Genomic DNA, 23,678 nt, shown 5'->3' with positions numbered 1-23,678 from the left:
CTCCATCTAAATCTATCCAGACAGAAAGAAAGATGGCTGTTGTTGTAATAGCTGGAGCAAGCCGCAAACTCTGCCATCACAAATAACACTCTGTACTAGAAGACTATTTCTCAACTTCTAATGCCATTACAGTGTTGACAGTCTTCAAGGTTTTAGCAAGTAGCAAGCACTTAGTTTTTGTAATAATATACAGATGTAGATTGCAGTGGTTGGCACTCTTTCCATTCTCTCCCTCCTGCCTCTCTCCAGTGCTTACTCTTTCCACGTCAGTGCGGATGGACAGATGCAACCGGTTCCTTTCCCTCCGGATGCCCTGCTGGGCCCGGGCATCCCACGACATGCCCGTCAGATCCACACTCTGAACCACGGAGAGGTGGTGTGTGCCGTCACCATCAGCACCTCCACACGTCACGTCTACACCGGCGGCAAGGGCTGTGTCAAGGTGTGGGACATCAGCCAGCCTGGCAGCAAGAGTGCCATGGCCCAGCTCGACTGTCTGGTGAGTGGACACACACTTTAAAAGGCTTAACCAATAATATTGCTTGTTTTGCCAGTCCAATACACATGTTCTTTCTTCACACCAATCAGAACAGGGATAACTACATCCGCTCATGTAAGATTCTTCCTGATGGGCGGACCCTCATTGTTGGAGGCGAGGCCAGCACGTTGTCAATCTGGGACTTGGCCACACCTACTCCCCGCATCAAGGCGGAGTTGACGTCTTCTGCCCCGGCCTGCTACGCTCTGGCCATCTCCCCCGACAACAAGGTCTGCTTCTCCTGCTGCAGTGACGGCAACATCGTAGTCTGGGACCTGCACAACCAGACCCTGGTCAGGTAAGAGGAGGAGGAGAGGAGGATGATGAGGAGGAGGTTAGGAGGGGTATAGGGGGAGACATCGTAGTCTGGGACCTCCACAACCAGAGCCCCTGGTCAGGTATGAGGAGAGAGAGAGGGTAGGACAGGAGAGAAGAGAAGAGGATAGGGGGAGGAGAAAGCAGGGTAGGGGTTTACTGTATAGACTATGGATTACATCTGAATGGCTAGGTGTTGATGTGATCTTTKTGCTCCCCAGGCAGTTCCAGGGTCACACTGACGGGGCCAGCTGTATTGACATCTCCAACGATGGGACCAAACTGTGGACGGGGGGGCTGGACAACACAGTACGCTGCTGGGACCTGAGAGAGGGACGGCAGCTGCAGCAGCATGACTTCACCTCACAGGTACTGATGGAATACCTGAGACATTGTGCGATTAGCTGAGACTAGCTAAGACCAGCTCAGTACTGCCTTTATGAGAAGCACTGCACCTGTTAATATATGATACATATCAGCCTCTATATCAAACCAGTCACTGTTTCTCTCTGTTCTATCACATCACTGTTTGCACATCTACATATTTTTGTCACAGTAGGGCGCTAGAGAACTGCCAAAKGTCTGAGCGCCAGAAATTGACATGTGCACAAATAAAATTATTGCTCGCAAATATTAAGTTACAAGTTTGCGAATGCAATTACAACTACACATTTGTTTTTTTCATGTTCATCAGTTACTTGGATACCTGCCGGGCTTCGACCTGTTGTTTCGGCCTGTTGTTTCCAAAGTTTTATTTTGTTCATAAGTGTTTGTGTCAACCTGCTGACAGCTAGCTAACTAGGTTGCAATGGAGCCGGCATCGCCTGGAATAGCTAYTAAACATTTCCAGCGCTGTAGAAGCTGTGTTTATTACGCTCTTGTCTGGGACAATATTGACAATCCGGAGTTCCAATACGGCAATTGTTTGCTTGCGGAGGATTACAGGAATGAGGTGGCTATCCTTAGCAAGCAAATTTCAAGTCTGTGTGAACTTAAGGGGAAAACACAAATTGGAACTTTCTCGTTCTCAGCTCATGTGGCTGGACGTAGCTCGGGCTTAATGGATGTATCCCTGCCTTGTCATCTGTCCCTATCCGAATTGCCTGTGCTACCTGGAACTTGCCTGCCAAGGAAGTCGTCTCCATCTGCTTCTCCTCTTCCATAGTGGAGTAGACGGAGAACAGCAAGATGATTGTCCCAATCATCGCTGGGCCCATGTCACAAGTCGTGGAAACCGAAGGCAGCGGCATGCTGCTAAGCGGATTGGAGTGTCTGGGAGAGGTCCGGAGCAGATTCACATGAGGAATATCTACGCCGTCCTGGTGCCTGATCTACCTGAACCTTTATCACTGGGATTGCCTGTGTCTGCGACAGCTGTGCTGACTCCATCTACGCTGACTCCAGCAGCGGCTTCGTTATTGAGTTTTGCTCCTTTCCCCTCACTCTGGATCTGACGGGGTACTGCCTGCTGTGGGAGGTCTGGACCTATCGCTGGTAGCTGCGGGTGTATGCTATCCTGCTTCTCCTGGGCCCGTGAAAGGTTCCACGAATTGTGTGAGGGGTAGAAATGGGCGTATTTCTCCATCCCTTCTCCGGCCATTGTATTGGGCAGTTCAATGGTGAGAAATGTCTCAGTCCCTGGAGCAAAAACGGATACAGGACATCAATAAGCTGCTCCCAAACATTTTAAACCAGCATCAGGAAATTGAGTCTATCATAGTTCATGTGGGATTCAATGACCTTATGAAGGTTAGCTCAGAACGCTGAAAATTGATTTTAAATAACTGATTGGGTCTCTAATTGACACCAACGAACGCCCCATAATATCTGGCCCTGTGGCCTCCCTAAATCGTGGCATTGAATGTTTCAGACTTTTAGCCCTCCATAACTGGCTACGTGACTATTGCAAGTCTGTGGGTGTAACATTTGACAATTTTGATACCTTCTGGAAACAAAGCTTGTTTTATAAGGAGGATGGGATCCATCCAAATCATTTGGGTTCCTGGATCCTGTTAAGTACTGTTGAAGTAATATGGCTACATGTTAATCTGTCTCACCTAAAGCCCTTTTTTTGTGGGAAGCTGCTATAGACCACCAAGTGCTAACAGTCAGTATCTGGATAACTTTTGAAATGCTTGATAATGTATGTGATAAACAGAGAGGTATATTTTCTGGGTAATTTAAATATTGACTGGCTTTCATCAAGCTGCCCACTCAAGAAAAAGCTTAAAACTGTAACTAGTGCCTGCAACCTGGTTCAGGTTATCAGTCAACCTACCAGGGTAGTTACAAACAGCACAGGAATGAAATCATCAACATGTATTGATCACATCTTTCCTAATGCTGCAGACATTTTCTGTAAAGCAGTATCCAAATCCATTGGATGTAATGCTCACAATATAGTTTGCCTAATATAGTGTAAAATATGTTTTGTAGTGATTGATATGTTGATGTAAAGAGTATTTGTTGGTCTGTAGTGTGTAATGAGGAGCAACCAGACGCTGCACTTGACACATTTATGAAATTGCTTATTCCAGTTGCTAATATGCAATCATTAAGAAAATGACTTTAAAACTGTTAAATCCCTGTCGATTGATGAGGAATTGACAAATGGTATGGTTGAGAGGGATGACGCGAAAGGAATGGCAAATAAGTCTGGCTGCACAACCAGTTGGCAAACGTACTGCAAATTGAGAAATCCTGTGACTAAACTGAATAAAAAGAAACTATACTATGAAACAAAGATACATTATACACTGCTCAAAAAAATAAAGGGAACACTTAAACAACACAATGTAACTCCAAGTCAATCACACTTCTGTGAAATCAAACTGTCCACTTAGGAAGCAACACTGATTGACAATAAATTTCACATGCTGTTGTGCAAATGGAATAGACAACAGGTGGAAATTATAGGCAATTACCAAGACACCCCCAATAAAGGAGTGGTTCTGCAGGTGTTGACCACAGACCACTTCTCAAGTTCCTATGCTTCCTGGCTGATGTTTTGGTCACTTTTGAATGCTGGCGGTGCTTTCACTCTAGTGGTAGCATGAGACGGAGTCTACAACCCACACAAGTGGCTCAGGCAGTGCAGCTCATCCAGGATGGCACATCAATGCGAGCTGTGGCAAGAAGGTTTGCTGTGTCTGTCAGCGTAGTGTCCAGAGCATGGAGGCGCTACCAGGAGACAGGCCAGTACATCAGGAGACGTGGAGGAGGCCGTAGGAGGGCAACAACCCAGCAGCAGGACCGCTACCTCCGCCTTTGTGCAAGGAGGAGCAGGAGGAGCACTGCCAGAGCCCTGCAAAATGACCTCCAGCAGGCCACAAATGTGCATGTGTCTGCTCAAACGGTCAGAAACAGACTCCATGAGGGTGGTATGAGGGCCCGACATCCACAGGTGGGGGTTGTGCTTACAGCCCAACACCGTCAGGACGTTTGGCATTTGCCAGAGAACACCAAGATTGGCAGATTCGCCACTGGCGCCCTGTGCTCTTCACAGATGAAAGCAGGTTCACACTGAGCACATGTGACAGAAGTGACAGACGCCGTGGAGAACTTTCTGCTGCCTGCAACATCCTCCAGCATGACCGGTTTGGCGATGGGATTTTTTGGGGGGGCCGCACAGCCCTCCATGTGCTCGCCAGAGGTAGCCTAACTGCCATTAGGTACCGAGATGAGATCCTCAGACCCCTTGTGAGACCATATGCTGGTGCGGTTGGCCCTGGGTTCCTCTAATGAAAGACAATGCTAGACCTCATGTGGCTGGAGTGTGTCAGCAGTTCCTGCAAGAGGAAGGCATTGATGCTATGGACTGGCCCGCCCGTTCCCCAGACCTGAATCCAATTGAGCACATCTGGGACATCATGTCTCGCTCCATCCACAACGCCACGTTGCACCACAGACTGTCCAGGAGTTGGCGGATGCTTTAGTCCAGGTCTGGGAGGAGATCCCTCAGGAGACCATCCGCCACCTCATCAGGAGCAAGCCCAGGCGTTGTAGGGAGGTCATACAGGCACGTGGAGGCCACACACACTACTGAGCCTCATTTTGACTTGTTTTAAGGACATTACATCAATGTTGGATCAGCCTGTAATGTGGTTGTCCACTTTAATTTTGAGTGTGACTCCAAATACAGACCTCCATGGGTTGATAAATTTGATTTCCATTGATCATTTTTGTGTGATTTTGTTGTCAGCACATTCAACTATGTAAAGAAAGTATTTAATAAGAATATTTCATTCATTCAGATCTAGGATGTGTTATTTTAGTGTTCCCTTTATTTTTTTGAGCAGTGTATAAAGAATGATAGTAAAAATATTTGTAGCACCTTAAATGAAATTTAGGGCAAAAACACAAACTCAGCTCCATCATTCATTGAATCAGATGGCTCATTCATCACAAAACCCACTGATATTGCCAATTACTTTAATGATTATTTCATTGGCAAGATCAGCAAATTTAGGCATGACATGCCAGCAACAAACGCTGACACTACACATCCAAGTATAACTGATCAAATGATGAAAGACAAACATTGTTATTTAGAATTCCGTAAAGTGAGTGTGGAAGAGGGGGGAAATGATTGTTGTTTATCAACAATGACAAGACACCGGGGTCTGACAACTTGGATGAAAAATTACTGAGGATATTAGCGGACGATATTGACACTCCTATTTACCATATCTTCAATCTAAACCTACTAGAACATGTGCGCCCTCAGGCCTGGAGGGAAGCAAAAGTAATTCAGCTTCCCAAGAATAGTAAAGCCGCCTTTGGTTGGCTATTTGAGCCAGTAATCAGCCTGTTACCAACCCTTAGTAAACTTTGGGAATAATTTGTGTTTGACCAGATACAATGCTATTTTACTGTAAACAAATTGACAGCCTTTCAGCACGCTTATAGGGAAGGACATTAATGGAAGCCTTTCCAACATAAACCAGGTAGAATCAGGAATTCCCCAGGGCAGCTGTCTATGCCCCTTACTTTTGTTCAATCTTTACTAATGACATACAACTGGCCTTGAGTAAAGCCAGTGTGTCTCTGTATGCAGATGACTCAACACTATACACGTCAGCTACTACAGCGAGTGAAATRACTGCAACACTTAACAAAGAGCTGCAATTAGTTTCAGAATGGGTGGCAGGGAATAAGTTAGTCCTAAATATTTCAAAACTAAAAGTATTGTATTTGGGACAAATCATTCACTTAACCTCAACTAAATCTTGTAATAATTAATGTGGAAATTGAGAAAGTTGAGGTGACTAAACTGCTTGGAGTAACCGTATCAAGACACAAAGTGAGACCCAAATGCAGACACAGGAGGCAGATGGTTGGAGTCTTACAATGTTAATTAATCCAAAGGGGTAGGCAAGAGAATGGTCGTGGACAGGCAAAAAGGTCAAAACCAGATCAGAGTCCAGGAGGTACAGAGTGACAGACAGGCTCGTGGTCAAGGCAGGCAGAATGGTCAGGCAGGCGGGTACAAAGTCCAGAAATAGGCAAGGGTCAAAAGGGAGGAATAGAAAAAAAGATCATGGAAAAGCAGGAGAATGGGAAATACGCTGGTTGACTTGGAAACATACAAGACAAACTGGCACAGAGAGACAGGAAACACAGGGATAAATACACTGGTGAAAATAAGCTACARCTGGAGGGGGGTGGAGACAATCTCAAGGACAGGTGATACAGATCAGGGCGTGACAATCCGTGGATTGCAAATTGTCATGGTCAAAACATGTTGATACAACAGTAGCTAAAATGGGGAGAGGTCTGTCCCTAATAAAGCGCTACTCTGCCTTTTTAACAACACTTTCAACAAGGTAGGTCCTACAGGCTCTAGTTTTGTCGCACCTGGACTATTGTTCAGTTGTGTGGCCAGGTGCCACAAAGAGGGACCTCAGAAAATTATAATTGGCTCAGAAGAGGGCAGCACGGCTGGCCCTTAAATGTACACGGAGAGCTAACATTAATAATATGCATGTAAATCTCTCATGGCTCAAAGTGGAGGACTGATTGACCACATCACTACTTGTTTTTGTAAGAGGTGTTGACATGCTGAATGCATGGAGGCTTCTGTTTAAACTACTAGCACGCAGCTCGGACCCCCATGCATTCCCCACAAGACATGCCTTTACAGTCCCCAAGTCCAGAACAGACTATGGTAGGTGCACAGCACTACATAGAGCCATGGCTACATGGAACTCTATTCCACATCAGGTAACTAATGCAAGCAGTAGAATCAGATAAAAAACACAGATAAAATGCACCTCATGGAACAGTGGGGACTGTGAAAAGACACACACAGGCACAGACACATGATAAGGCACGCACTCTACACACACGTACACATGGGTTTTGTATTGGAGATATGTGATAGCAGAGTAGTGGCCTGCACATGCTGACCAGACCGGACACGTCGCGTGCGCGAGCGTCGCAAAATACATTTTGAAATCCATGTTATTCCATTTTTGAACCCACACTGCTCGCGCGCGCCAACGAGCGTCTGCGACGCCAAGGGKTAAAATAGAAGTCATTCCTATTTCTGACGCAGATCGCGCTGAAAGTCCTGCCTCTCCCATCTCCTCATTGGTTTATAGAAGCAGGTACCCACGTGCCATCTCCTCATTGGTTATACCCACGTGGGTGATTGAAAGACGAACTTTGTTGCCGGTTGTCGTGGTAATACAATGAAAGTTTAGGTGCGATCACCATATAAGTTCAAAGATGAAAAAGCCTGGAAGGAGGAGAGATGACTAGAAACGATTAGGTTGGCCGGTTTATGTGTGGATTAACTTCTTATGGCTGCAATTCCGTTAATGGGATGATATGACAACAGCCAGTGAAAGTGCAGGGCGCCAAATTCAAACAACAGAAATCTCATAATTAAAATTCCTCAAACATACATGTTTCTTATACCATTTTAAAGGTAATCTTGTTGTTAATCCCACCAAAGTGTCTGATTTCAAATAGGCTTTTCAGCGAAAGCACCACAAACGATTAGGTTAGGTCACCACCAACTCACAGAAAAATTCAGCCATTTTTCCAGCCAAAGAGAGGAGTCACAAAAAGCACAAATAGAGATAAAATGAATCACTAACCTTTGATGATCTTCATCAGATGACACTCATAGGACTTCATGTTACACAATACATATATGTCTTGTTCGATTAAGTTCATATTTATATCCAAAAACCTCAGTTTACATTGGCGCCATGTTCAGAATAGCCTCCAAAATATCCGGAGAAATTGCAGAGAGCCACGTCAAATAACAGAAATACTCATCATAATCTTTGATGAAAGATACATGTTTTACATAGAATTAAAGATACACTTGTTCTTAATGCAACTGCTGTGTCAGATTTCAAAAAGCTTTACGGCAAAACACAATATTCAATCATCTGAAAACAGCGTTCAGCCACAAAAGCAAGCCATACAGTTACCCGCCAAATTGTGCAGTCAACAAAACTCATAAAAAGCATTATAAATCTTCACTTACCTTTGCTGATCTTCGTCGGAATGCACTCCCAGGACTCCCACAAGAAATGTTTGTTTTGTTCGGTAATGTCCATCATTTATGTCCAAATAGCTATTTTTGTAGCGTGTTTGGTAAACAAATCCAACGTCAGGAAGGACGTTCACTAAAAGCTGACGAAATGTCCAAAAGTTCCGTAACAGTCAGTAGAAACATGTCAAACGATGTATTGAATCAATCTTTAGAATGTTTTTAACATAAATCTTGAATAACGTTCCAACCGGAGAATAACATTGACTTCAGATGAGCGATGGAACAGAGCTCCCTCTCATGTGAACGCGCATGGTCAAAGCATGGTCAGGTCATGGCAGACCTGACTAATTCCCCTCTCATTCGGCCCCCCTTCACAGTAGAGGCATCAGACAAGGTTCTACAGACTGTTGACATCTAGTGGAAGCCGTAGGAAGTGCAAACTCATCCATATCTCGCTGTGATTTCAATGGGATCTTGGTTGAAAATCTACCAGCCTCAGAATTCCCACTTCCTGTTTGGATTTTTTCTCAGGTTTTTGCCTGCCATATGAGTTCTGTTATACTCACAGACATAAACTTCAGAGTGTTTCTATCCAATACTACTAATAATATGCATATATTAGCAACTATGACTGAGGAGCAGGCCGTTTACTCTGGGCCCCTCTGTGCACCTTTCATCCAAGCTACTCAATACTGCCCCTGCAGCCATAAGAAGTTAATTGTCGGAGTAGAGGTCCTTGTGCATTTCAGGTAAAATAACAACTCAATGTTTATATCCCAGGACAAATTAGCTAGCAACAGCAAGCTAGCTAAATAGGACAAATTAACGTTAGCTAGCAAAGGCAAGCTAGCTAGCTAAATTGCCATACATGTTTAATGCTTTTCGACCTGTCCCCAAATTAATGTAATTGGTTCAGAGTTTGTTTTGATATTTTAACCTGCGTGTCGTGATTGCGTTTGGTGTGGGGGGGCAAAATACATTTATGCACGATAGCGCACGATGGCGCACGCACGCAGCCAGTTTGGGTTCCGGGTGAGGCAACACACTTAATGTGTTGTGAAAAGTGTTATGAAATGTAATTTCATGTAATATTTTAAATTGTACAGTTCAAGTCGGAAGTTTACATTCACTTAGGTTAGAGTCATTAAAAAAAAAATTCAACCACTCCACAAATGTCTTGTAAACAAACTATAGCTTTGGCAAGTTGGTTAGGACATCTACTTTGTGCATGACACAAGTAATTTTTCCAACAATTGTTTGCAGACAGATTATTTCACTTATAATGAACTGTATCACAAATTCCAGTGGGTCAGAAGTTTACATACACTAAGTTGACTGTGCCTTTAGCTTGGAAAATTCAGGAAAATGCTGTCATGGCTTTTGAAGCTTCTGATAGGCTAATTGACATAATTTGAGTCAATTGGAGGTGTACCTGTGGATGTATTTCAAGGCCTTACCTTCAAACTCAGTTCCTCTTTGCTTGACATCATGGGGAAATCAAAAGAAATCAGCCAAGACCTCAGAAAAGAAATTGTAGACCTCCACGAGTCTGGTTCATCCTTGGGAGCAATTTCCAAATGCCTGAAGGTACCACGTTCATCAGTACAAACAATAGTACGCAAGTATAAACACGCGCAGCCGTCATACCGCTCAGGAAGGAGACGCGTTCTGTCTCCTAGAGATGAACGTAATTTGGTGCGAAAGGTGCAAATCAATCCTAGAACAACAGCAAAGGACCTTGTGAAGATGCTGGAGGAAAGGGGTACAAAAGTATCTATATGCACAGTAAAACGAGTCCTATATCGACATAACCTGAAAGTCCGCTCAGCAAGGAAGAAGCCACTGCTCCAAAACTGCCATAAAAAAGCTAGACTACGGTTTGCAACTGCACATGGGACAAAGATTGTACTTTTTGGAGAAATGTCCTCTGGTCTGATGAAACAAAAATAGAACTGTTTGGCCATAATGACCATCATTATGTTTGGAGGAAAAAGGGTGAGGCTTGCAAGCCGAAGAATACCATCCCAACCGTGAAGCACGGGGGTGGCAGCATCATGTTTTGGGGTTGCTTTGCTGCAGGAGGGACTGATGCACTTCACAAAATAGATGGCATCATGAGGGAGTAAAATTATGTGGATGTATTAAATCAACATCTCAAGACATCAGTCAGGAAGTTAAAGCTTGGTCGCAAATGTGTCTTCCAAATGGACAATGACCCCAAGCATACTTCCAAAGTTGTGGCAAAATGGCATAAGGACAACAAAGTCAAGGTATTGGAGTGGCCATCACAAAGCCCTGACCTCAATCCTATAGAAAATGTGTGGGCATAACTGAAAAAGCATGTGCGAGCAAGGAGGCCTACAAACCTGACTCAGTTACACCAGCTCTGTCAGGAGGAATGGGCCAAAATTCACCCAACTTATTGTGGAAAGCTTGTGGAAGGCTACCCAAAACATTTTACCCAAGTTAAACAATTTAAAGGCAATGCTACCAAATGCTAATTGAGTGTATGTAAACTGACCCACTGAAAATGTGATGAAAGAAATAAAAAGTGAAATATTTATTATTTCACATTCTTAAAATAAAGTGGGGATCCTAACTGACCTAAGACAGGGAATTTTTATGAGGATTAAAGGAATTGTGAAAAACTGAGTTTAAATGTATTTGGCTAAGGTGTATGCAAACTTCCAACTTCAACTGTATGCCTTAATGTTGCTGCACCCCAGGAAGAATAATAAATACATCACACATGATGATGCTGCTGATGATCTTTGTCAGATGAGCTCCGTTCACTCGTGTAATGAAGTCCTTTTCTCCCACTCTCTCTCCTTCTACCTCCCTCCCTCCAAGATCTTCTCTCTGGGCTACTGTCCTACAGGAGAGTGGCTGGCAGTGGGCATGGAGAGCAGTAATGTAGAAGTGCTGCACGTCTCCAAACCAGACAAGTACCAGCTGCACCTCCACGAGAGCTGTGTGCTCTCACTCAAGTTCGCCTCCTGTGGTACGTACAAGCTCACAACTCTGCCACACTCACACACACTCTCCTAACTTTTATACTTATGCTAATGAGATGTGTAGTCCATATGTCTGCTGAGCCCAAGTGTAATGTTGTGTGTTTGTGTGTGTGTTTGCTTGCGTGTGTGTGTGTGCGTGCGTGTGTTTCAGGGAAGTGGTTTGTGAGTACAGGGAAGGACAATCTGCTGAATGCGTGGAGGACGCCATATGGAGCCAGTATTTTCCAGGTGAAAAATACACACACTCAAAATGTTACCACCTTTACTTCACACACAGAGATGCATACAAATCTCTCCCTCGCCCTCCATTTGGCAAATCTAAACATAATCCTATCCTCCTGATTCCTGCTTACAAGCAAAAACTAAAGCAGGAAGTACCAGTGACTCGCTCAATACGGAAGTGGTCAGATGACGCGGATGCTACGTTACAGGACTGTTTTGCTAGCACAGACTGGAATATGTTCCGGGATTCATCCAATGGCATTGAGGAGTATACCACCTCAGTTACCGGCTTCATCAATAAGTGATCGACGACATCATCCCCACGGTGACCGTACGTACTTATCCCAACCAGAAGCCATGGATTATAGGCAACATCTACACCGAACTAAAGGCTAGAGCTTCTGCTTTCAAGGAGCAAGACTCTAATCTGGACGCTTATAAGAAATCCCGCTATGGCCTCAGACAAACCATCAAACAGGCAAAGCGTCAATACAGGGCTAAGATTGAATCCTACTACACCGGCTCTAATGCTTGTCGGATGTGGTAGGGCTTGCAAACTATGATGGACTACAAAGGAAAACCCAGCCGCGAGCTGCCCAATGACACGACCCTACCAGACAAGCTAAATGCCTTTTATGCTTGCTTCGAGGCAAGCAACACTGAGGCATTCATGAGAGCACCAGCTGTTCTGTACAACTATGTGATTACACTCTCCGTAGCCGATGTGAGCAAGGACTTTAAACAGGTCAACATTCACAAAGCCGCAGGGCCAGATTATCAGGACATGTACTCAAAGCATGTGCGGACCAACTGGAAAGTGTCTTCACTGACATTTTCAACCTCTCCCTGACCCAGTCTGTAATACCTACATGTTTCAAGCAGACCACCATAGAGGCTTGCAAGCCAAAGAACACCATCCCAACTGTGAAGCACGGGGGTGGCAGCATCATGTTGTGGGGGTGCTTTGCTGCACTTCACAAAGTAGATGACATCATGAGGGAGGAAAATTATGTGGATATATTGAAGCAACATCTCAAGACTTCAGTCAGGAAGTTAAAGCTTGGTTGCAAATGGGTCTTCCAAATGGACAATGACCCCAAGCATACTTCCAAAGTTGTGGCAAAATGGCTTAAGGTCAACAAAGTCAAGGTATTGGAGAGGCCATCACAAAGCCCTGACCTCAATCCTATAGAAAATTTGTCTGGTGATCATAACTGACCTAAGACAGGGATTTTTACTAGGATTAAACGTCAGGAATTGTGAAAAACTGAGTTTAAATGTATTTGGCTAAGGTGTATGTAAATTTCCGACTTCAACTGTACTAGGCGGTGTCAGAGGAAGACTACAGTCACCCAAGTCATAGACGGTTCTCTCTGCTACTGCACAGCAAGCGGTACCGGAGCGCCAAGACTCGGTCCAAAAAGCTCCTTAACAGCTTCTACCCCCAAGCCATTAGACTGCTGAAAGCCATTAGACTGCCATTAGACTGCTCTTATCCAGAGCGACTTGTAAGTCGCCCTGGATAAGAGCGTCTGCTAAATGACTTAAATGTAAATGTAAATGTAAAAATCTGTCAAATGGCCACCAGGACTATTTACATTGACCCCCCCCCCCCCCCCCTTTGTTTTTAGGCTGCTGCTACTCGCTGCTTATTATCTATGCATAGTCACTTTACCCCTACCTACATGTACAAATGACCTTTTTTACTTTAGTTTATTTGGTAAATATTTTTTAAACTCTATTTATTGAACTGCATTGTTGTTTAAGGGCTTAAGGGCTTGTAAGTAAGCATTTTACGGTAAGGTCTACAGATTCAGACTTAGGAAATGTACATCTTTCCTAAGCACACCTTTCCTACGCACTTCTCAGTAGTTGGTATTCAGACTTACCTTATGAAGGTGCGTAATAGGCTTTGCAGGTACGGTTCCCTTGCGCGCACATAATAAATTGAATTCAACTGCTGAAAAACCTGCCACTTGAATTTCTCGTGGACTTTTCATTCAATAGGGTTTTCAGTACATTTATCTAAAGCAGTGGTTTGATTCATCCTAAATGTTGCCATGTTCAATTGTTCAATCCATGAAATATTGGAACGTGAGAAAAGTGTTGACCAGTGGTCCTATAAATCTACTATAATAATCCTCACTAATCATGTCACTGTGATGACAACGTTCCAGTCGTCGTGAACTGTGCGCCAGGCTCCAGGTTTAAACTGCTACGTATGGTGTACATTCCAGAATGATCCAAATAGGTTACATGTTCCAAATAATTGCCCAACATGGAATACAGCCTAATATGATCCACTATTGCTAGTGATCCTCAGGAACCAAAACACAAACATCGCAGAGCAAAAAAAGTAAACTAACAATGGAAAGGAATGATGCAACATTTAAGGAAACTAACACTAAAGTGACAGTTATAAATGTATGGTGGTATAACTGACTGTGGCTACCGATTGTGGCTAATATTTAACACGATAAAAATTGTAAAACATACAGTGAAAAGTCTGGACATATAAATTAAAACATTCTAGAACTCATAAAACAACTCAGTAGGTTTGGACCTATACTGTCATTTGAGCATGGCTACAGAAGTCTATAGCTTGGGTCTCCACATTTCATATATAAGGCCAGCYTTTCATAAACTTCACTATGGAAAAGGTGATATGTTGACATGCTTCAGTTTGCTGCTATGTGACTGGTTTCACATTTGCCTCCAGCGATCATAAGGTAAAATAGATATAAATCGATTGCCCTTTATATTTACAATCCCCTTATCTAAATGGCTTAATCATTTACCTGGCTCTCATCAATAGCACTTATCAATTTGTAAATGACAGGGTATGGAGAATGGTGTTCTTTCTATTGGGAAAAGAAACTAGATGTTTTTCCACTTGGAACTGACCGGTTGCTCGACCTTATTCATTGTTTCATCATGCGTAAAGGTGGTCGAATTATGAGTAAATTAATCAAAGGTCAGCATACGGTGTATCTGTAGACACCTCCACCACACCTTCATTTCTTTGATCTCCACCCAAAACAAATTGCGGGTGAATAGCATGCTATTCTCATGCTTAAATTCAAGGTCAGAATACGAGTAAAGAGAAAGATGCATAAAAAGGGAATTACGTTACATTTACACGCACTTAACTCGGGTTCAAAATTCCCCGCATAGGAAATGCATTGTGCATTTCTAGAATATACATTTTTAGTCAAGGCTGTTGTAGACTGTGTCTGTGCTGGGTATATATAAGTGTGATGATGAGTTACAGGACGGGATGGGCTGTTTAAAGGGGGAAATGTGTCGTTTGTGGGAGGGAGGCAGTATGGCTGTCATCTTGCTGTTTGCTAGACTAGTGCAGAGAGAGGAGGAATCTGCAGCCTTGGCGGTTAGTGTCTCCCTAGGGCTCTGAAATGCACAGAGGCTATCTGCTTTGTTATCCAAATGCCAAATGCCTCTCAGTCCCCCCCCCCCCCCACATGACGTCTCACACTCTCCCTCAGATCCTACTCCCCCTCTTTCTCTCTCTCTCTCTCTCTCTGTCTCACACACTGTTAATCTGCTGCTTTCTCTCTCGCTTTCCTTCTTTTACTCCCCTGATTCATCTCTCTCTTTCACATGTACACACATACCTCCCCTTTCTCCTCCCTCCATTTACTCTCACTCACCGCTACCTCATCCTTTGTACCTCTCCCTCCTCCCTGTTTCTGTCTCTGTAGTGTGAGTGTGTCTGTCAGTCAAAATGGCTTCTCTCACCAGTGGCCAGCTGATTGACAGCCCTGGTGATATGAACCTGTGATGTGGAGGAGGGAGGAAGGGAGGGATTAGGATGAGGTTGAGAGAGGAGGGAAGGGGGAGGAGGGAGAGATACTATAGAGGTTCAGAGGAGGGATTGGTTGCGAGAGGAGGGTGAGGAAAGAGAGAGGTTGAGAGAGGAGCAGGTCTAGAAAACCATCTGGGGCCAGGATATGAGGTCTGATGCAGACAGAGCCTGAGCCTGGTGGAGACAGACAGAATGGAGGTAGAAGGGCTTGTTTATTCAGGTAATGTAGAGAGAGTCAGAGAGTCAGCCCCCTGTGTTTCTGTGGTGCTGAAAGCTGTGATTAGTAATGCTGAGAGTACAGCTGCACCACGTAGGGTTAAGAACCTGGGGAGACACACCACTCTGCCTGTCAGACATGAAGAAGAAGAAGAAAAGTTACAAGCACCATTGTCTGTTATGAAACTTTGTGGAGCAATTACCACTACTGGGATGATCTAAAACCCTTTTAATGACTTGGTAATTTTCTCAAAAGTAGAGAATGGTTCCATCAGAAATACCATAATAGATTGACTATACCGATTTATTGTGTAAAAAAAAGAGTATATTTTGTGCCCTATTTTGAATCAGTGAATACATCTACACCCGACCTAGTGAGATATACATGGAGGAGACTTAATCAAGCTAGTCGTCTTGACTACTTTCTTGCCTCTTTCTCTCTTGCATCAAAGGTTAAAAAAGTTTTAATAGGAGACAGAATGCGATTGGATCATCATCTAATTTGCCTTCACATAACTCTTATAGAATTTCCACGTGGACTGGGATATTGGAAATGTAATCAAAGTTTACTGGAGGACAATTTATTTTTAACTAAGACAAAATAATGTATAACTGAATTTTCCAGTACAATATTGGTTCAGCAAATCCTCTTATTGTTTGGGATACCTTTAAATGTACCTTCAGAGGTCAGACAATTCAATATTCATCAATAATAAAAAAGCAGTTTCTGTCTAAAGAGACAAGATTAACAAGGGAAATACATGTACTAATAGTACAGGTAGAAAGCAATAAAAACAATACTACAGAGATACAAAATAAGTTGGAGGAAAAACAAAAGAACTGGAGGTACTTATTCAAGAACGATCTAATGTAATCTATTACAACAATAAAGCAAACTGGATGGAATATGGAGAAAAATGCACCAAATTCTTCCTGAATCTCCAACACAGGAACGCTGACAAAAATAATTTGCAGAAACTCGTTACTGAAGATGGAGTCATCTATGATTCTCCGAATTATATTTTAAAACAGGAAGCTAAATATTTTAAGCAGATGTTCTCTTTTCCATCTCATCCTCACCCACTGAATGACGATTACTGTAAGGAATTCTTTAAAAAAAATATATAATAATAATTGTAAAAAAAAAGAGGCTTTTTTGATATACTCAAAGCTCCATTGTTAGCTTGTTTTAACTACTCCTATAGAAATGGTAGTTTGTCAGGTACTCAGCAGGAAGGTCTGATTTCACTATTATTAAAACAAGACCCAGATGGCAAATATAAAGATCCAGTCTATCTTAAAAACTGGAGGCCTCTTACACTTCAATGATGTGATGCAAAAATATTAACAAAATGCATAGCACTCTGAATTAAAAAGTTTTTTTACATGGACGATACATTGGAGATAATATACCACAACTACTATAAATAATAGAAGATCATGAAACAGGCCTTTGATAAAGTAAGACTGGATTTTATTTATAAAAGCCTGGATTTTTTCAATTTCAGTGATTCTCTTATAAAATGGGTAAAAGTAATGTATAGCAACCCCAGGTGTAAAATAATAAATAGCGCCTACTTCTCAGAGAGTTTTGAATTGTCAAGAGGAGTAAAACAAGGGTGTCTGCTGTCACCATATCTATTTGTTATTGCCATTGAAATGCTAGCTATAAAAATCAGATCAAATAACAACATTAGAGGATTAGAAATCCAAGGCTTAAAAACAGAAGTGTCCATGTATGCCGATGACTCAAGTTTTATATTAAGTCCGCAAGCTAGATCCCTGCAATGTCTCATTGAAGATCTAGATAACTTTTCTGGACTCTCTGTACTAAAACCTAATTATGATAAGTGTACAATATTACATATTGGAAATTGTACATTGCCATGCAGTTTACCTATAAAATGGGCTGATGGTGAAGTAGACATATTTGGTATTCATATCACAAAATATATAAATGAGCTCTCCACAATGAATTTCAATAGAAAACATGTAAAAATAGACAAGACCCTGCAACCATGGAGAGGTCTATTAATGGAAAAATTTCCTGATTAACTCCTTAGTCATATCTCAGTTTACTCACTTACTTATGGCGCTGCCTACTCCTGATAATTCGTTTTTCAAATCATATGAGCAAAAAATATTTATCTTTATCTGGGACGCTAAACCAGACAAGATAACGTGTGTCTATCTATGTAATGAATATGAATTGGGTGGGTTGAGATGATTAAATATGAAAGGACTAAACCTTTTTCTAAAAGCTATACTTATTCAAAAGTTTTACTTGAACCCTAAATGGTTCTCAAGTAGATTACTAAGAAAAGCTCATCCAATGTTTAAAATGGCCTTTTTGCCTTTGTGTAGACTGCCATTAATTGAAAATTATACTTTTTTTCAAAGTATCTCTCTTTTTCAAACAAGCATTGCAGAGCTGGCTACAATTTCAATTTCATCCCCCTGAAAAGACAAAACAAATGTTACAACAAATATTATCAACCAACTGTGCTGATTGATAAAATACCTGTATGTATGGGAAAGATGTTTGAAAATACTATTTTGTTTTAAAATGATTTAGTAAATTAGAATGGTATTGTCTTTCATGGAGTTATCAGAATTGTATGGGAAGGTCTGCTCAATCCAAGATTACAACCAATTGATTACAGCATTACCCCAAAAATGGGCTCCTAAGTTGCGCAGTGGTCTAAGGCACTGCATCTCAGTGCTAGTGGCGTCACTACAGACCCTGGTTTGATTCCAGGCTGTATCACAACCGTCCGTGATTGGGAGTCCCATAAGGCGGCGCACAATTGGCCCAGCATCGTTAGGGTTTGGTCGGGGTAGGATGTCATTGTAAATAAGAATTTGTTCTTAACTGACTTTCCTATTTAAATAAAGGTTACATTTTTTTTTAAATGGAGGAGGCAGATGGCAGCGGGAGGAGGTAGGGAACTAGTCTGTCTACCCAATATAAAGGATCAAAACTGGAGGAATGAAAATAGCATAAATAGAAAAGTATACCAGTCTAATTTGAGGACCAGCATGTTGACAGCTGTGCCATACAGATTGCAAAATAGTTGGGATGAGATTTTTGATGTACCGATTCCATGCTACCGATTCCATGTATGTACCGATTCCATGTATGAGTTGATATATAAAATGATGCAAGATTCAAGAATTTGTGTTTTTCATCTAAAATGATTATGTATAATTCTTGCCTCCAACAAAATGTTGAATATTTGGGGCATACAAGCATCACAGCTCTGCAGATTTTMTTGCGAGGATACAGAATCAATAGACCATTTATTTTGGTATTGCCATCAGGAATGGCTGAAAATGCATAACATTGATCTAAAATGAACTAACAATAGTACTGTTGGGAGATCTGGAGAGACCGAATCAGTCAATTACTAATATACTAATACTCTTAGTAAAAGTTGTTATCTTCAACTAGCAATCTGTGGATTCCATTCGATTAAATACATTTTCAATCTATGTTAAACATCACAGCATAGCTGAAAGATATATCCGGAGAGGATGGCCAGCAGAGATAGGTGGGATGAGCTGAGGGAAGCTGAGGGTTGGGATGTGGAATTGGAGACAAGTGGGAGTGGAGTTGCTGGGCGGGGGATAAAATGACGATCGAAGATAAAAGTTTAAAAAAATTAAAAGTAAAAATAAAACATAAAAAGCACGTTTGAATGACACTGAGGGGAAGTGTTGTTACAGCTAATGCCTGTTTGCCTGAGGCTGATCCTGTGCAGGTGTTTGTACACATGCATATACACACACTCTCATTCAAATGCACCCATGTGCACAGACACACACACACGTAAATAGTGCCATAGATGCACTGAAACATATTCAGTTGGCCTTGCTGTTATGATTTTTGTTGTCCTTGATGTCTTTTGTTTTTCGTATTGTTTTCTGTTTTCCCTGGTTGCTTCTGTGTGTCGCTCTGGATGGGAGTKTGTTGTAGTTGTTGAGCGGCTTCACTGCAAGTATATTGTATGTTTTAAATATTAAATAAAAAAATAAAAAATAAATCTAGGTGGTAATACACACTGGTGTTAATAGGGCATTTTGAGCTATGAGGAGACAACTCCATAGTGGATGAACATGGAGACATGTGAGTAGTGAAAGAGTTTCCTGAGTAGAGCAGGGATATGTGGTGCCATGTGGGGACCCTCAGGGAGATCTCTCCTCATCACTGTCACTCAACTACCGCTACGGGAAAATTGGTGGAAGTGTGTTTCTTCCTAGACCGATGTGTGTTCCTTAGTAAACACGTCTGTCTCTCACTGAACCTCTCCTTCTGTCTCATACTGTCTGTGACTCCTTAGTCTCAGTCTCTGTCTCTGTTTATACTCAGTTTCACGTAGCTAAGTGGAGGTGTGTAACTGGAGTGTTATTACACCTACTAACCAGGCTCTGGCAGGTCCACCTCTAATTTTAACAGTGTTCATGCATGAGTCACTGATTTTTAACACCTTTTTCCTCTGTCTCTCCCTCTCTCAGTCCAAGGAGTCCTCATCGGTCCTGAGTTGTGACGTGTCACCAGATGATAAGTACATAGTGACCGGTTCTGGAGACAAGAAGGCCACCGTGTATGAGGTGGTCTACTGAGAACAGGAAATAAGGGGGGTGAGGGATTTTCAGAGGGGTGGGGGGGCTTGGCTGGGTGGGGTGTAGGGGGGACCTACTCAAGACCTACAGCAGGGCAGGTGGGGGCAACCATGGTTCTTTTGTACAGAAGCAATGCTTTCTGGCTCCAGCTCCCAAAGGACCCTACTACAACAGCCCCCCCCCCCCCCCCCCCCCAATGTCAGTTAGCTGCTCATCCCTGCACCCATTTAAGCCTGAGGATGAGGCAGGATAGAAAGAGAGAGCAAGAGAAGGAAAGGCAGAGAGATAAAGAGCAAGGTAGAGGGAGCGTGAGAGGGCTACAGATAACGAGAGAAGGAAGGAAGGGGGGAGAGGAGGAGGGTAATTAGTGCCGTTTCCTGATTAAGAGCTCAGCGGAAGGGAAACCCCAGAGGAGCGTGCCACTCTGGGAGCTGCAGCGAGGAGCACAGATACCAGACAATCGATTCATTAGTCAGACAGTGGAACCCTTAATGAGGCCAACGCCGCGCCACAGCTCCCCAGCCAGGGGTGTCAGGAGCGGCAAGCTAGCACCCTGAGCCGGCTTGGACTGGGCCGTGCTGGAGCTCTGCCCCAGAGATATACCCAAAACACAGAGATAAACACTCACACAGCCTCGTACCCAATTAAGTATTCATAGTAGCGCTCCCCGTCTCACTCCCCTAATATCTATTTTATTTTTGTCTCACAAAAGCAGCGCTTAATGAGCAGAGTCAATCTGAGTCTCAGTGGGCCCCTGTGCCACAAACACTGAACAGACGAGAGCAACACTGCGCTGTTCATCTTAATACTTACCAATAGATTGTTCTCCTGAGACTGCTCACTGCTTAATGCTCATTTAACTTCCCTGTATTATACGACATGCTCCAATGTGTGGCAAATAAGGAAATTATATTATGTATATTGCAAAACCCTGCTTCGATAGAACGTCACAATCTTAATGTGTAAAAAAAAAATGTCTAAGTCATGCTTTTAAGCTACTTTTAAGTCATTTTGTTGCAGTAGTGGTTGCTTTGTTTTAAGAGGCTATGGTTGCCTACGCCTGTACTCTGGCCTTTGAGAGCAAGACGGATACACACACTCCATGACCTAGTGGAAAATATATTTGTCTTTTTATTTTTTAATCTGATGTCCTTCTCCTCGGTGATGGTGATTGGCAGTGGACTCCACTACCCTTTCACAACAACACAAGGGCCCTGAAACTGGCCCTCCATTTTGGGGAAGGCTTCTTCTGATTCCTGTTTTTGTTCCTGTTTCAAGCAGAAGTGATAACTGTACTTTAGTATGTTTTCAGTCAGTGTGTAATGCAATTTCAATGTTTGTTAAGTCTGTCAGTATAGAGCAGCAGGTGTTGGGTCGTTTTGTGGGCATGTTTGGGGAAAGGTGGAGACAGTGGGAAGTGTACAGTATAAGATGCCTGCCTCCCCACCTCACTGCCTGTCAGCCATAGACAGGCTCCCTCTCCGCTCACTGTCAATAAAACCATATCCGCTGCCTGTGCTTTCGCTGTTCCTACAGTGAATTACTTAAGTTTTAAAGTTGTTCTCTTTTTAAAGCGAAGGAACTTTTAAATGCTCTGTGTTTTCCTTCCTGACGCATTTTCAATGTTGTTGTAAAAGAAATGAGAAAAAAAATTAAAAAGTTGTGTTAATCTTTTAAGTGCCAGTGTCCATTTGAGTGTTTCTTCTTGAATGCAGTTTTGAATGTTGAAGACATGCAGTGCAGTATGAACTAGGAAAACACCATGAACCATACAAAATAGTTTATTAGTCTCATTACATCGCCCACATCAATGGGCTAGTTCATTTTGCATGGCCCGGAGCCTCAGGTGGGTGGAGAGTTCACTTAAGGACCAATGGAACTCTGCACACCCAGGGCACCGGGCCATGCAAAATGAACTCGCCCACTCCCACAGACCATCCCACCCACAGCACTCCCAGAGTTCTTTCACCTGCCCCACAGGTCCTTCCCTTGGCCACGCACTGGCTCCCCATCTTCCCCTTCTAGAGAGAGAATGTGGTAACATCCACCTTAATCATCCCATCATCACCTACTCCTCCAGGTCGATGTTGCCCATAGATCATTGTCTAGGCCCAGGCAACTTCATCCCACTCCTAATGAGAGTTCGTTATAAGACATGGTCCTGGAGGGCCTCCATGACATCGCTATTATATGACATCTCTCAACATGTACACTCATCAGACCATTCAAATTTACAGGGGTCACACAGTAGCTTGGAACACATTGCGTTATCATCCATCTGTACACAGGCAGAACTGCCCACTCCTGGACCATGTCCACCTTTGGATATGAGCCCTACTCATGGTTGAGGCTGTTCTGAGCAGAGCTACACTATATAGAGAGTACACCGGGTGTGTGTAGGGGAGGGGGGGGTTGAGAGGACACTGAAGTTAGAGGCAAGTCCTACTCGGCTCCATTTCCAGTTTGGGAAACAGGGAGACAATGACATTAAAAACCAGCAGACAGACCCATATCAAAACTCCCACTGAGCTGTGTGGCTGCAGAGATCTTACCCACCTTCCCAGACCCATCAGTCCTATGTGGTTAGTCACAGCCCTGCTTCTCTTGAGAATATGCAATTCAAATTAGATACTCAAAACTATAAAGGAAATATCATCATACAAATTAAATCATACAATTAGTTTTTCAATAGTAGCACAATTTATTTTTCTCCCCAGCTCTAAGCAAATCCGACCTATGTTCTTTTTTTTTGCCTTTAGAGCTTTATTTACAGTTCATATATATATATATATTATACAACACAATATACATATATAATACATATACATACATATACATGTATATATACATATACATAACATATACATATATATACACACATATATATATATATACACACATATTATATATATATATATATATATATATACACACACACAACACATATATATAATATATATATATATATATATTATACATCATATATATATACACATGTATATATATATAAATAAGTGTCTTGTGAGTTAGTGTACCAAGAAGGTTTTTTACTTACTCATAATACTAATTCAGGATTGAACCCTCTATGAGAAACATTGTACCTGAGGTGTATATAGTATATAATATTAACATATATATATGTTAATATATAATATTATAATATATTAATATATTAAATAAATATAACATATAATAATATACATACACCGAGTTCAAAGGTCACGATGTAGTAGTGAAAATACCTGTCTATGTACCCTACAAATACAATAGAAAACACTAATGTCGTTGTCGACTTGGAGTAAGTAGCCATTTCCCTGAAATTGCAGAATACCTTTAACATGTACATTTTAGTTTCATATCCTGGGTAGTGGTATGTCCTTTCACCATGTATAATAATACAACCATATTGTTGCTGAA

General features: G+C 42.4%; 1 protein-coding gene across 1 annotated transcript in view; it reads left to right on the top strand.

Moving 5' to 3' along the window:
* tle2b (TLE family member 2, transcriptional corepressor b) overlaps window positions 1–21,938 on the top strand; it is a 96,337-nt gene extending 74,399 nt beyond the window's left edge. Inside the window, 6 exon segments of the mRNA XM_070447552.1 lie at window positions 250–499; window positions 589–836; window positions 1,075–1,222; window positions 11,214–11,364; window positions 11,529–11,605; window positions 20,154–21,938. Of these exon segments, the coding sequence (XP_070303653.1) occupies window positions 250–499; window positions 589–836; window positions 1,075–1,222; window positions 11,214–11,364; window positions 11,529–11,605; window positions 20,154–20,261 (982 nt within the window). The 3' untranslated portion in view covers window positions 20,262–21,938.
* Window positions 21,939–23,678: the final 1,740 nt, after the last annotated feature.

The sequence above is a fragment of the Salvelinus sp. IW2-2015 genome, linkage group LG16, assembly GCF_002910315.2.
Source record: "Salvelinus sp. IW2-2015 linkage group LG16, ASM291031v2, whole genome shotgun sequence".
Classification (NCBI taxonomy): domain Eukaryota; kingdom Metazoa; phylum Chordata; class Actinopteri; order Salmoniformes; family Salmonidae; genus Salvelinus; species Salvelinus sp. IW2-2015.
The sequence above is the reverse complement of the archived record's forward strand: the minus strand, read 5'-3'. Positions and strand labels throughout refer to the sequence as shown.